The sequence below is a fragment of the Macrobrachium rosenbergii genome, chromosome 55, assembly GCF_040412425.1.
Source record: "Macrobrachium rosenbergii isolate ZJJX-2024 chromosome 55, ASM4041242v1, whole genome shotgun sequence".
In the NCBI taxonomy this organism is placed as follows: Eukaryota; Metazoa; Arthropoda; class Malacostraca; order Decapoda; family Palaemonidae; genus Macrobrachium; species Macrobrachium rosenbergii.
The window spans coordinates 32,959,608-32,974,893 of record NC_089795.1 but is presented as its reverse complement, the minus strand read 5'-3'; the positions used below and the strand labels follow the sequence as shown (position 1 = coordinate 32,974,893).

Genomic DNA, 15,286 nt, shown 5'->3' with positions numbered 1-15,286 from the left:
CTGGGCACAGAGGGGGCCGGACGACTGGTCCCTCTCCATTCTGAGGAAAGGATACCTCATCCCCTTCAGGGAAAAACCTCCCTTGACAACAACTCCAAGGGAGTTATCGGCAAGATACAAGGACTCTGTTCGAAGACAAGCCCTTCTGCTAGCTGTCGATCAAATGCTGGCAAAAGCAGCCATAGAACCGGTTCAAGATCTTCATTCCCCGGGGTTTTACAATCGGCTTTTTCTGGTGCCGAAAACTTCGGGGGGTTGGAGACCGGTGCTGGACGTGAGCGCCCTGAACGTTTTTGTCATCAAGAAGAAGTTCTCGATGGAGACGACATCCTCTGTTCTGTCGTCTCTTCGTCCAGGAGATTGGATGGTGTCCCTCGACCTTCAGGATGCCTACTTCCACGTACCCATCCATCCCTCCTCCAGGAAGTACCTCAGGTTCATGGTTAATGGAAGAACCTTCCAGTTCAGGGCTCTGTGCTTCGGACTTTCGACAGCCCCCCAAGTGTTCACGAGCATTCTAAAAAATGTGGCTCATTGGCTACATTTAGAGGGGGTAAGGATCTCCTTGTATCTCGACGATTGGCTGATTCGCGCCCATTCGAGAGACCGTTGTCTGGAGGACCTATCTCTCACCTTAAAACTGATCCAGTCCCTAGGACTTTTAGTAAACCTCGAGAAGTCCCAGATGATTCCTCAGCAGAGAATTGTCTACCTGGGGATTCTGATGGATTCTCGGGGTTTTCAAGCGTTTCCCTCCCTGGAAAGAAGGGAACGCTGCCTGCAGAAGGTGACAGCCTTTTTAGAGAAGGACAGTTGTTCCGCGAGGGAGTGGATGAGTCTGCTGGGGACCATTTCCTCGCTGGAGCAGTTCGTTTCTCTAGGAAGGCTGCACCTAAGACCTCTTCAGTTCTTCCTGAATGAAAATTGGGATCGGAAGTCCCAAGAGTTAACAGATTCCTTCCTTGTTTCGGGCCGGATAAAGGAACATCTCCGTTGGTGGTTGGACCCCCAGAAGCTGGGTCGAGGAATTCCTCTTCAACCGCCGAGCCCTCGCCTAGTGTTGTTTTCAGACGCATCGGAGTCGGGTTGGGGAGCAACACTAGGCTCGGAAGAAGTGTCAGGCATCTGGGAAGGAGAACAGATGTCCTGGCACATCAACAAGAAGGAACTCGCAGCTATCCATCTGGCACTCGTCCACTTCGAACCTCTAGTCAGGGGGTCGGTAGTGCTGGCTTATATCAGAAAGCAGGGAGGAACACACTCCTTCTCCCTTTACGACACAGCAAGGAGGCTGCTGCTGTGGGCGGAGGAGAGGAACATCATTCTCCTCACCAGGTTCGTACAGGGGGAAAGGAATGTGAGAGCAGACCTACTAAGCAGGAAGAACCAAGTTCTTCCCACGGAGTGGACCCTCCATCCAGAGGTTTGCGAAAGGCTGTGGAGCCTTTGGGGGAGACCCAATATCGACCTCTTCGCCACTCATTGGAACGCAAGACTGGAGACCTACTGCTCTCCTATCTCGGACCCCAGAGCAGTAGCGATAGACGGCCTTCTCCTAAATTGGGAAGGTCTGGACGGGTATGCTTTTCCCCCCTTCAAGATCCTGGGGGAAGTAGTAAGAAAATTCGCTGCCTCGACAGGCACCAAATTGACCCTGATCGCCCCCTTTTGGCCATCTCAAGACTGGTTCACAGAGGTACTGGAATGGATGATGGACTTTCCCAGGTCGCTCCCTCTCAGGAGCGATCTTCTCAGACAACCCCACTTCGACAGATTCCACAAGAATCTCCCCGCTCTCAACCTAACTGCCTTCAGACTATCGAAGGATTGGTTAGAGCGAAGGGTTTTTCGCGCAAGGCTGCAAAGGCTATCGCCAGAGCCAGGAGATCTTCTACCTTGCGCCTCTACCAGTCGAAGTGGGAGGTTTTTAGAAGATGGTGCAGGGCTCAGAAAGTGTCCTCTTCCAGTACCTCTGTAACGGACATCGCGGATTTCCTTATTTACTTAAGGGAACAGTGTAATCTGGCGGTTTCCACCATTAAGGGATACAGAAGTATGCTTTCTTCGGTTTTTAGACATAGAGATCTTAACATCTTGGAGAATAAGGACCTTCACGACCTTATCAGGTCGTTCGAAACGTCTAAAAACAAGTCCCCTAGACCTCCCAGCTGGAATTTGGACGTGGTTTTGAAATTCCTGATGTCCAAAGTTTGAGCCCCCTCGATCTGCTTCGTTCAGGGATCTGACTAGGAAGTCTTTGTTCCTTTTTGCTCTTGCTTCCGGTGAAGAGAATTAGCGAATTACAGGCTTTGGAAGGTACAGTCGGATTTAAAAAGGACTCTGCGATTTGCTCCTTTAAGCCCCTCTTCCTAGCGAAGAATGAGAACCCTTCCAAGCCATGGCCTAGGAGTTTTGAGGTCAAAGGACTTTCGACTTCAACAGGACAAGAGTTGGAGAGCACTGTCTGTCCAGTGAGAAGCCTTAAATTCTATCTAGATAGAAAGAAACAGCTCGGAGGTAATACTGAAAGTCTTTGGTGCTCAGTAAAGGATCCTACAAGAACTATTTCTAAGAACGCCCAAGCATTCTTTATCAGAGACGTCATCAAGGAGGCGCATCTTTCTTGCAAGGACAAGCACTTGAAGCTCCTGAGAGTTAATGCACATGAGGTGAGAGCCATAGCTACTTCTCTGGCTTTTCACAAGTCTTGGTCTCTCCAGTCTATTGTGGACTCTTCTTACTGGAGATGTAATTCGGTGTTCGCTTCTCATTATTTGAGAGATGTGCGTGTTACTTATGAGAAGTGCTTCTCTCTGGAGCCTCGTATATCTGCGGATTCGGTGCTGGGTCAAGGAGCTGAATCTAATCCTTTTAGTCTAGCTATGTTAGCTGTTTTTAATGCGTGGTGATGTGTGTTTTTATGGTCGGTTGGAAGAGTGTTGTAAAGCCTCCCTTTCATCTTGTATTACTAACAAGGTTAGGCTTGGTCAGGTGGTCGGGATTGGTTGTTTAGCTCCTTGTAGTTTTTATTAATACCTAGCTCTGTCATGTAAGAGGATAGCCCTAATTGATATGATTCAGGTAAAGGCTCTGTCATGTAAGTGGGTCAGCCCCCATTGACACGATCCATAACAGGCTCTGTCATGTAAGTGGGTCATCCCCCATTGACACGATCCAGAAGGGCTGTCAGTCATAGGTCACATCCTCGCTGAAGCTCTTGAGGCAAGCAGACTCATAGACAGTATCCATAAAGTCTTCTGCCCAATCAGGTAAGAACCATGGTTTTTGTATATCCTACAACATATGTTGTTTTCCGTTTTTAGTTATTAGCTGTCTCTTGCCCTCCTCCAAGGGTGCCAATCAGCTAAGTATATATCTGACAGGTAAGTTGCATGTACAAAAATGATATTTTTATAAATAAAGTTTTGTACATACTTACCCGGCAGATATATACGATTAATGGCCCTCCCAGCCTCCCCTCAGGAGACAGGTGGAAGAAAATCTGATTAGAAAACGGGAATGGTTCTATTCCCGCCACCCAGCGGCGGAATGGTAGATCACCTGACCTACCTGTCGCGTGTGCGCGAAATTTGAATTTCTGTTGGGAACGTCGGAGACTATAGCTAAATATATATCTGCCGGTAAGTATGTACAAAACTTTATTTTATCATAAAAATATCATTTTTACTCTTAACAGAAAACTATTTTACAAAATAATGAAACAGAGGAAATACCAAGAAAGGAAAGTTATAACAACATTTATTTTACGTGTACAACAGTATACATCAAATATTACTTGATGGAAAGCAGCAAAGTAGTCATAAATGCATGCAGACTCAAACATAGGACCAGGTAGTGGCTTAAGCTTTCAGTATGCATACTACACCTATCAGTTTGTAAAATAGGGAAAAGGATGGACAGTGTTGATTGACATATAATGAGGAAAGAGGTGCCTTTCATGATGTAAAGTCTTCTCTCTTCCACCACAATGCCTTCTTTTACTACCCTATGGAGTCATGTGGATAGCAGCAGGAAAGCTCTAGCAATAAAACTTCAGTGCTGCCACTCAACCTGAAATAAAAGAATACTTAATATCAGTAAATAAAAAAACCATGCATTATAAAATAAATAATAATGATTATGTAAAAATTGTGTATGTATACTAATAATACAACATACTTTACTACTGTCTACACATGCTCAGCCATCCCAGTTTCTATACCCATCATGTCAGTATCATAGTTCTCACTGCAAAAGATAAATATTTTCAACAGCTATACAACACCAACATGTAAAATGGCTACAGTATTAGTAACAAAATGAAATCTCTTAAATGTTTTACTTCCTTAAAGATGAACTTGAACAAGGTGACTACTTAAATTTAAATATATGAATTTTTTTAAGCAACCAAGTGAGAAATCCATTGTGAAGCCTATAATTAAAAGCTGAACAGTTACACAAAGCTCTGCCATTGCAGACTTTAACAGATTGCAGAATTGTGAAGAAATAATGCGCAAATGTATTTACAAAAAGATGCTAAATAATAGACAGAATGCCTGTAGTTCCAATAGTGGAGTGAGCTGGTGATCCTAATTTAGCCTCATTATAGTATAGTGACCATTGCATGTGCTCCTATCATTATTTCAGTTATATATATTGTGTGTACTTCATTGTGCATTTGCAAGTGTGTGTGTAAATTTGTTTTAAAAATGGTAATTATTTAAAAAATTATACACAGTACTTGGTAAAAAATCATACATCACTTATATTTGTTTGTGAAAGTTAGTAAAAGTCTAACATTTTGAAAAAAGTTATCTTATAGTGGTGCTAAAATTTGTAGGATATATGTTTTGGTTTAGCAAGTCAAAATTCTTATATCATGCAAACATTGTCTAAATGGCTCTTTTTCTATTTCAGAATTTTCTTTAACAAAAATAGACGAATTCTCAAGCCAGCTGAAATTGTTGACTTGCTGAAAGGGCTCATGGTTTTGATATGTTGTTATTTAATTGGCTACATCGATACCTCTGTTTGCTACCATATAATCAAGACTCAGTCTACAATAAAGTTGTACTTATTCTTCAACATGCTTGAGATTGCTGACAGGTGAGGAATTAGTTTGGTAAAGTAAAACAGTTTGAGCTCTGAAAGTCAAGTTTTTATGTGAGTTAGTTCTAAAACAGACATATTTATTATATTTTTATATAATACAAATCATTGCCTTACTAGAACCTGGTATTATGGTTCTGGTACTTGAAATTCTTAGGAGTAAAGAATATTGTTTCCAAGAAGGAAGGATGCCTTTTAATTGGGGATATGACTGAACTCTCTTCTTCAAGTCTGTGATCATGTTTTATACACATTTTTTGTGTGATGCACATTATTTATCCTTTTCTGTTCCAGTTTGTTTTGCTTTCCATCCATTTTTGTGAACAACCAGTGGACTCACAAGATTATTGACTGAAAGATGTGCATTAACAGCTGAGTGCATTTGCCTCTTGCTTCCTCAGATATTGTCTACCTTCAGAACCCTATAACATGGAGTTTATTTACACGGATCTGCCTTAGTACTCGTTCCACAGACACATACTTAAATAACGATAACAAGAAAGTATTGTATACATATTCCTGAAAACTTTGTTATAACTAAAGTCCGTGCTACAGGCATGATGGCCAACTTGTCTCTAATTGGAAAAACTCTTGTTTAGGCAGTTGACTTTCAAATTTATCTGCCCTTGTGTCTGATCATGCAGTACAAGTACACAGAAAAATTACAATAGAAAATTTACATGTTAAGTAAGTAAAGCTCATTGGGCTTGATACTTGGTGTATCAAACTTTTGAAAGTTATTCATGGAGAAATAAGACCAAAGACAGCTGCATGGTCTTTCCTCTAGTACTGTCCCCTATCATAACATGTATACTCTTTCAATTTACCCCCTTTTCTTCCTCTCCTCATTGGACGGGTTGGTATCTTTCTCAGCTAGCACTCTGCTGGCCCCGCGTTCGATTCTCCGACTGGCCAGTCAAGAATTAGAGAAATTTATTTCTGGTGATAGAAATTCATTTCTCGTTATAGTGTGGTTCGGATTCCACAATAAGCTGTAGGTCCCGTTGCTAGGTAACCAATTGGTTCTTAGCCATGTAAAATAAATCTAATCCTTCGGGCCAGCCCTAGGAGAGCTGTTAATCAGCTTAGTGGTCTGGTTAAACTAAGGTATACTTAACTTTTCTTCCTCTCCTGATTCTTAATCTTAGGGGAGAGTCTTAATCTTTGCCTGTCCTTAAAAAGGTATTAATACTGAAGTCTTTTATGTGAATCAGTTTGGATTTCAAAGAACAAGGTTGCCACTCTGTATCTCATTCTTTGTAATGATCTTATATGTCAATATTTGGCTGTAATCAAAAGCTCTTCGTTGGGAGAGTCGGTAGAGCTGTGGTCTAGCACTCGGTAGGCCCAAGTTCGAGTCTCCGGCCAGCTGATGAAGAGTTAGAGGAATTTGTTTCTGGTGATAGAAATTCATTTCTTGCTATAATGTTCGGATTCCACAATAAGCTGTAGGTCCCGTTGCTAAGTAACCAGTTGGTTCTTAGCCACGTAAAATAAGTCTAATCCTTCGGGCCAGCCCTAGGAGAGCTGTTAATCAGTTCAGTGGTCTGGTAAAACTAAGGTATACTTAACTTTGGCTGTAATCAATAGTCTGTGTGTATTTGTATGTGTCTATGTATAGCTGGTCTCTTTCTCTTTCACAATGATTTTAGTATTCAAGAGGTTCTTGTTACGTCATTGTTGGTCAACTCATGGCCATAGACCAGAATAAGTTTGCATTTATGAAATAAATTTGTAATGAAAATCTTTTGTTCTCCTCATGAGAAATGGAGAAATACTGAATTACACCAAAGAGTATTCAGTTAACTTTTATGCAGTTAAGCAGTTAGAAATGTAAACAATATAGACAAGAATATACCTAACTTAAATATTAATAGACCTCATTTTTCCAGATTGATGTCTGCGTTTGGTCAAGACACATTGGATGCGCTATTCTGGACTGCTACTGAACCTAGGGGAAGAAAACGAGAACATTTTGGAGTTCTTTTTCATTTGATAGTTGCAACTCTGTATGTTGCTATTCATTCTACAATTGTTCTACTTCAGGCATTAACTCTCAATGTGGCAATCAATTCAGATAATAAAGGCCTTCTCACTATCGTTATTTCCAACAATGTAAGTAAAACTGTATGTGAATTTTTTATCCTTTGAAGTTTTACATTCTAAATGTCATTAGTATCCTCTGAAATTTTACAAATACTTGATTCTCCTCTCTCTGTCTATTTGTAATCCATTCCAGGTATTAGAGCCACACATTACGTCTACTGCCTTTTGTATGCCTTCTCCCTGCACCTTTCCCACTTTTATGGCTTCTTCTGTTGGAGTTTTGCTGACATTTTCATTTTTCAAATATTCTTTTCACAACTGTCACATCATCCACTGTGAAAGAGTTGGCTGACATTATAACCTTTCAAAAATTATTTCTGCTAACAGTTATTTTTGCTTTTTACAACCAAGTTATTCATTTGTAAAGAGAATTTGTTGCAAATGAAGTTTTCATTACTGAACACTAGGACATGCTTGTTAAAGAAAGGAGGCTTATAAAAAATGGCTATTAGTAGCTCCAGAAACTAAAGATGTTTGCCAGCCCTTATAACCATGTTAAGAGACATTTATTTGGGGGTCTAGGCTGAAATAAAAAGGTAAAGGCATGAAAAGTAAATATTGTATCTTAAGTTAGTGTACTATTTTGTTTGTAGCATCACAGCCCCATTATTTAGATAATGTCCAAAAATTCCCAGTCTATGTCCTATACTGCAAAATTAACTGAATTCACCTGATTCATTATTTTTGCAGTCTATTCCCATTTCTTTTTGTCTTTAGTGATAGCCATGGCTTGTGTTTGTGTTTGGGATCACAGGCCTTGCAGTTAAGCACAATAATTGTAAGTAATTTCACATTTGCAATTCTGAAAACATTTTTTTTTTGCAGCAGTTAGCTATAGCTCTGGCAATTTTGGTTTATTTGGTTTTATACTTTTCTCCTGTTTTGGTGTCAGTTAATCAAGTTTAGTGCTTACTGCTAACTGTTATTTAGGGGTTAGCTAGCTTGTACTTCTAAAGTTTGTTCACACTAAGGTTAGTGAACTTTAGGTTGTATATGTATTTTCTTTGTAAGGGGTGCGAAAAGTAAGTTTTAACTATCCTAACTAGAACTGTTGGCATCATCATCACTACATCAACAGTTATTTTATTTACAGACACTACCCTACTTACAAACAGACAGGGCCACAAGTTAAAATTGTGTTTGGAGCACGCCCCTACCACCCCTAAGTTCAAATTTTGCTCTGGGTGCCTATTCTGCTAGCAAGAATTTTTGCAAAGAACAGAAGAACATGAGGAAGAAGAATCTGTTCCTTTAACCCCTTCCCTGATTATCCTGAGTATTCTCGTGATTATCTCATTTGTATTTATCTTACAATCCTGAGAATATTCGTTCATGCTCTTAAAATATTCCTACTTATTTCTATCTTTCCGATTTAACTCAGTCGGTGATGAATACCCATTTTCTGTATTTAATATATATATATCTGTAAATCATGCAGTATTATAAGGAATTACTTTGGATGTTAGGTAAAAAGAAGAAAATAAAATTTAGATTCAAGCAGCACTCAAAATTTAGCTTTCTGTTTACCTTTCTAGCATCCAAAGTAATTCTTTATAGTACTGCATGATTTTAAAAAATACATGCTAAATACAGAAAATGGGAAATTAGAAAAAGGGTATTCATCACAGACTGAGTTAAATCGGGAAGATAGAAATAATTAGGAATATTTTAAGAGTATGAACAAATATCCTCATCATTGTAAGAATAGTACATGGTAGTTAATCACGAGAATGCACTGTACTCGGGATAATCAGGGAACAGGTTAAAGGAACAGGTTCTTCTACTCATGTTCTGCTCTTTGCAAAAATTCTTACTAGCAGATAGGTGCCCAGAGCAAAATTTGAATGTGAACATCAACAAAATTTATGCACTACTGTACATATTAAAACCAACTTATAGACAAATCAAGGTATGAAGAGCCGTTCTGAACATAACTCGTTCGTAAGTAGGATAGCGTTTGTACTCACATAATTTCCTATGTATTAGGCCAACTGATCTCTTGGCTTCATACACAGACTACACAAAAAGTGAGACAGATTGATTATAAGTACCCACGACTCTTGGTGCCACATCTGCCAAGCTGTTATTCTTATCACCTGTCTGTTAGACTAATAGAGTGCTGTATGGGGACATCTAAAGACCATGAATATGGGCATGTATGCGTAATGGATTAGGGTGGAAAAACTAATTTTTTATAAAAAATTAAGCTTTTTTCTGTACAATTCACGCATTTTGTTTCTCATTATTTACAACTTTTTGAGAAAGTTTAATTGAGGTGCGCAATGGAACAAGGGCATAAGCGCCACCGCAGTCAGAATAGAGTTAGCAGTATGACATTTTTCCCCAGGCTTCCCTCTATGCATGAGTACTTCGTATGTGACCTTAGGCTGGAAACATCATGGTCTAATACGCCATTGAACACAAGTACTTTTTCACTCTCACGTGGTGTGGAAACTTGGGCCAACAAACTCCCGTGCGCAAGGGCGCTTTTCCATTTGTCTCTTTAAACCCAGGGTGGTGCGCACATGGGTTATGGGGGAGTGAGCATTGCTCTCTCTCCACCCAACTCCTGCTCGGTTTCAGCGGCCAATGAAAACGTGCACAGACTGGACTCGTATTTCTATTGGCTTGCCAGATCACCCGCTAACGGACTGTAGTCTTACTGATGGATGTTTTTTTAACTTTTTACAAGTATTTTTGTAGTAATTCAATAGTGTATTAACTATGGCTGATAGTGTTGATAATAGTGATCACCACGAGATCGTTATTAGTGAAGGTGAATTAAGAGATGGCCAAAGAAAGCAAATTCCACTGCAAAAATCATTATAATTAAGCAAAATAACAAGTTGGCACACTCTACTTTACCTTACATTCTATGCTATAGCTTAAGTATAACATATAGTAATGCCATAATTTTTGGATATATGGTACAGGGATAAATTTCATTGAGCATGCTTATGTTTTTTGCTGTTTAACATGACTTTTTTTTTTTACTATTTATAATATTTATTCTTGTGTTGTAATGTCAGTAATTAAGAGATGGCCAAAAAAAGTATATTCAACTGCAAAAATCATTATAAACAAGCAAAATAACAAGCCAGCACACTCTACTTTACCTTACATTTTATGGTATAGCTTAAGTATAACGTATAATAATGCCATAATTTTTGGGTATATGGCGCAGGGATAAATTTCCTTTAAAATGGTGAAAACTAGACTAAATTCGTATGGTTGGTTTCAAAGATGTTTGAAATCTTCAGATGCGTTTTTACCTTTTTTTCATATTGAGCATGCTTATGTTTTTTGCTGCGAATATGACTTTACTATGTATAACATTTATTATGTGTTATAGATCAATAATTAAGAGATGGCCAAAGAAAAGTATATTCAACTGCAAAATCAATATAATCAAACAAAATAACAAGCTGGCACATACTACTTTACCTTACATTTTATGCTATAGCTTAAGTATAATATATAATAATGCCATAATTTTTTTATGTATTGTACAAGGATAAATTTCCTTTAAAATGGTTAAAACTAGATTAAAATTGTATGATTGTTTTCAAAGATATTGTTGTTTGAAATCTTCAAATGCATTTATACCTCTTTTTTTTTCATATTGAATGTGCTTATGTTTTTTGCTGTTGAACATGACTTTTTTTTTTTTTTACTATTTATAACATTTATTCTTATGTGTTGTAATGTCAGTAATTACGAGATGGCCAAAATAGTATATTCAACTGCAAAAATTATTATAATCAAGCAAAATAACAAACTGGCACACTCTTTTACCTAACATTTTATGCTATAGCTGAAGTATAACATATAATGATGCCAAAATATTTTGGATGTATGATACACAGATAAATTTCCTTTAAAATGGTGAAAACTAGATTAAAATCGTATGGCTGGTTCCAAAGATATTGATGTTTGAAAACTTTAAATACATTTTTCTGTTTGTAAAAAACGGTGCTTGCGCCCTTGCTCCGCTGGGCATCTCAATTGGTTTCAATTCATATTTCAGTTTGTAGAATTGAAAGGAGCTGTATTCAAGAAGTTTGATAGAAATAACTTGTTGCAAATATCGTGCAGTGATGTTCGGGAAAGGTTCCACAACTGTGTTCTCCTTCTTGTAGTTGTTATACAAACTATGAAGGAATATGCATGGAAAGAAGGTACAGTACTTTTTTCTTGTTACTTCTATGTCATAGTGAAGTTTTAAAATGTGCTCATAGAATTGCTCTTATTTCATCACTGGTAATTTTGAGATTTATCCCAGAATTTAAATTCCCCCATTAGCACTTGAAACCAGTGATGGAATATGTTGATTCAGAGAAGTCCCTTCCACCTGAGCTTACCATTACTCTTTCATTGGTGTTTTCATCTATTTTGATAGTGAAGGCTTACCTATGTTTTAGTTTCATTTTATGCATTTCCTCCTTTGGTTGTGTGTTGCTGAGATCTTTCTCTTCAGTTTCATTGCTGAGAATTACAGCTAAACCATGTACTGTAAGTCTTTCATATCAAATGACAAAAAAAAATAAGTCCTTTTGTAATAATTATCATTGTAAATAATTGACCCTTTTTCTAGTAAATTTGAAATGAATCATGATCATAACGTTATTGTGTAATTTTTTCTTACTGTGTTTATTGCATCATCTTTATTTCATTGTTTTCTATAGTTATATCTGTATATCTAAGTATACATAATAACGTAATGTATGCACATTTATCATAAACACATACTGTGAATTAGAGAGGAACATATTTGCTATTAATCTGTGGAGGAGAAGCATATGAAGACTGAGACATTACAAGAAGAGTACAGTGGTACCTCGGTTAACGAACAGTCCTGTTCATGAATTGGGTTACAAACCAGATGTTTGAAAATTTTTTTTTTTGCTTCCCCTAAAAGGGTCCATTGAAAGCGCCCCAAAGAACCACCCAAAACACAAAGTGTATATTATATCCAAGAATGGTTGCGGAATGTATAAAAAAAAACTTGTTTTAGATGTACTGTATGTCTTTACTACTGTATATCTCTTCAAAGGTCGAATATCCGAAAAAAGAAAAAAAATAGTGAGAGAGATTTCAAAATTATTGTTTTTGACTGTTACTGTCTTGTAATGTTAATTATTTTTGTTTACTGAAGAAATATATTAAAAGAAATATCTCTTTTCCAAGAGTGGCTGCAGATATCAAAGTTTGTGAGGCACTGCTCGATGAAGAATCCAGAATATATTTGAAAGATTATGTCAGAAAAAGTTCTAAAAGCTTCTTTTATGTTGAATTAGAGAGGAAACATATTTGCTATTAATCTGTGGAGGAGAAGCATATGAAGACTGGAGACATTACAAGAAGAGTACAGTGGAATCGAACAGTCCTGTTTCATGAATTTTTAAACCAGATGTTTGAAAATTTTTTTTGCTTCCCTAAAAGGGTCCATTTACCAAAGAAATCCACCCAAAACACAAAGTGTATATTATATCCAAGAATGACAGGAATGTATAAAAAAACTTGTTTTAGATGTAAGCTGTATATCCTTCAAAGGTCAATATCCGAAAAAGAAAAAATAGTGAGAGAGATTTTCAAAATTATTGTTTTTGACTGTTACTGTCTTGTAATGTTAATTATTTTTTGTTTACTGAAGAAATATATTAAAAAAGAAATATCTCTTTTCCAAGAGTGGCTGCAGCAAGGGGAAATCCAGATATCAAAGTTTGTGAGCTCCTGTTGTTAACACATACTGCTCGATGAAGAATCCAGTTTTTGTGAATACGCAATATTTGACCAGGATTATGTCAGAAAAAGTTCTAAAAGCTTCCTTTTATGACGTGTTCAACACGAGATAGTATAACTTTGGATCAAGATTGCATCAGAAACTACATACAGTATTCTGGAAATTTCTGTTATAGTGCCATCGTAGTGAACGTATGCTCATTGGTGTATTGGTCTGTCTTCTGTAAATGTGTTCACTCTTTCCTTTTGTTTTTTTTGCAGTAGTGTAATTACATTTTTTGGTGCCGCACCTAACATAAACAGCGTATATGTTTGAGTTTTGTGCTCATGAAAGTTAATTCTGTGTTGTAGTGTAATTACACGTAGATTAAAACATATTTTGGGTGCCTCTCTTCTATATATTGCGCACTGTTTTAAAGTGACCACCCAACAAAATGTTCAAGTGTTATGTCTGTGATCAAGTGTTATGTCTGTGAACCTAATTTTTTTTTTTCTTGCTTTAGTGTCATTACAGGTTACAGGCAAACCATCATCATGGCTTCTAAGAATGTAAAAAGTGATACTGGAAGGAAGTCTAAGCATATCACTGTAGAAGTGAAGAAAGAAATAATAAAGAAACACAAGGATGGCGTTTATGTTACTGACATCGCCAGGCAGTATGATATGGCAAAATCTACCATTTGTACAGTCAAGTACAAAATTATTGATACTCTCAATCAGAGTTTTGGACAAATTGTTTACTTAGAAAGTAACATCTGGCAACTACAGCATGGGGAGGGTGCCATAGGTAGCAGAGTTGCTGAGAAGTGGCTGATTTAAAGGGACGCTATCTTTCAAATTATCGTAGTGGCTTACTTGTAATTCCAGGCTCTGATATGATTTTACTTGAGAAAAAGTTAAAAGGTAAAAACTAAAATAACAAAAAGCAAAGCTTTTGCTTTATCAATTATGTATGATTTCAGTTTTTGAGCTCTTGTTAAGAATTAAATCTCATTAGTAGGTCTAGTGGTCAGAAACATTTGTTTGTATTAAGCTGTTCAGTGTTAGGCCTATTGTGGAATCATAAAGGATAAAAGGAATAAAAACAGTAACACTAGAAAATTTTATTGAAATATTAAATGTGAAATGTCCTAAGAAACTAAATATAAATTATAATAAATTCAGTCATATAAGAACAAAAGACATATGAAGCTTAAAAAACAGTCTCTTTCTCACAATTAACAACAGTTCATTAAATAATTTAATTTTCCTTCTGTCTTACACATTATGATAGTGAATAAAAAGTAACAGTAAATGTATATTTCTTTAGTATAATATAAATTAATATTCCTTTGATATAACAGTAAACAAATTTCCTTTTTTTATATAAAGATAACATTATACATTAACTGAATAATGAGTTAAATTGTAACTCACAGCATAAATATGAATAAGAAAAAATAAGTCTAATACAGTATTTAGTATGACCTCCATATTGTCAGTCACAGCTCATAGCCTAATTGGCATTGAATCTACTTTTTTAGCGTTGACAATTATTATTCATCCTCTTTTTGGTCTTAATGATTCCTACACTGATAGGCTGTCCCAGTATCCCATTCCCTTACCATTTGTCCCCAAAGATTTTCAATCAGATTGAGGTCAGGAGATTTTTGCAGGCCAGTCCATACGTATGACATTGTTCTGTTCAGCAAACCATTCACTGACCACTTTTGAGTTATGAACACAAGAGTTGTCCATTTATAAGGCAGTAGACTGAAAATGATTCGGTAGTAGTTTTCCCTCACCCATGGGATCAGGACTTCATCAAGAATTTCTGCTTATTCCTGTCTGGTTAAACGCTAGTTGATGGGAATCAGCTCCCCTGGGCCACATGCAGCTATCCATCCCCATAATCCTGCTGAAATTCTTCCACTTCGCCACAACGGTTGAATATTTTCTTTATTGAACCTAGAAACTGAGATAAGAAAAAATGTTATCGCAAATAAATGAATATTTCAGTGCTGAATATCACTCAGTATTCATAAAATTCAGCAATAAGGAATTTACATTGATATGAAGAATGTTCTCCCATTCTTGATAGGTAATTCATTGGAATTCTAATAGGCTTAAATTGTTATCCTTGAAAGAAAAAAGAAACGTTATATTTTAACGAGCTTGTAAGTATGTAGTCAGTGTAGTAAAGAAAGTTCATGTTACACATAGGCCTAAGCCTACACAAAAATTAGCAGTAATAATTACTTACCTTGTGTTACTAGGTTGCCAGCAGTGGAGTATGCCATGATTGTCGCTAGCAAAAGTCTGCTCATCACACCATATAACGTTATCCCAG

At 37.1% G+C, this 15,286-nt stretch overlaps 1 protein-coding gene across 2 annotated transcripts in view; it reads left to right on the top strand.

The window, feature by feature from the left end:
• Positions 1–15,286, top strand: part of LOC136835936 (transmembrane anterior posterior transformation protein 1 homolog) — a 46,910-nt gene that overhangs the window by 14,095 nt on the left and 17,529 nt on the right. For both annotated transcript variants that reach the window (XM_067099814.1, XM_067099813.1), the window contains exons 4-6: positions 4,918–5,106; positions 7,002–7,224; positions 11,243–11,393. In XM_067099814.1, coding sequence (XP_066955915.1) covers positions 4,985–5,106; positions 7,002–7,224; positions 11,243–11,393 — 496 coding nt within the window. In that variant the 5' untranslated portion in view covers positions 4,918–4,984. The remainder of the gene's footprint in view (positions 1–4,917; positions 5,107–7,001; positions 7,225–11,242; positions 11,394–15,286) is intronic.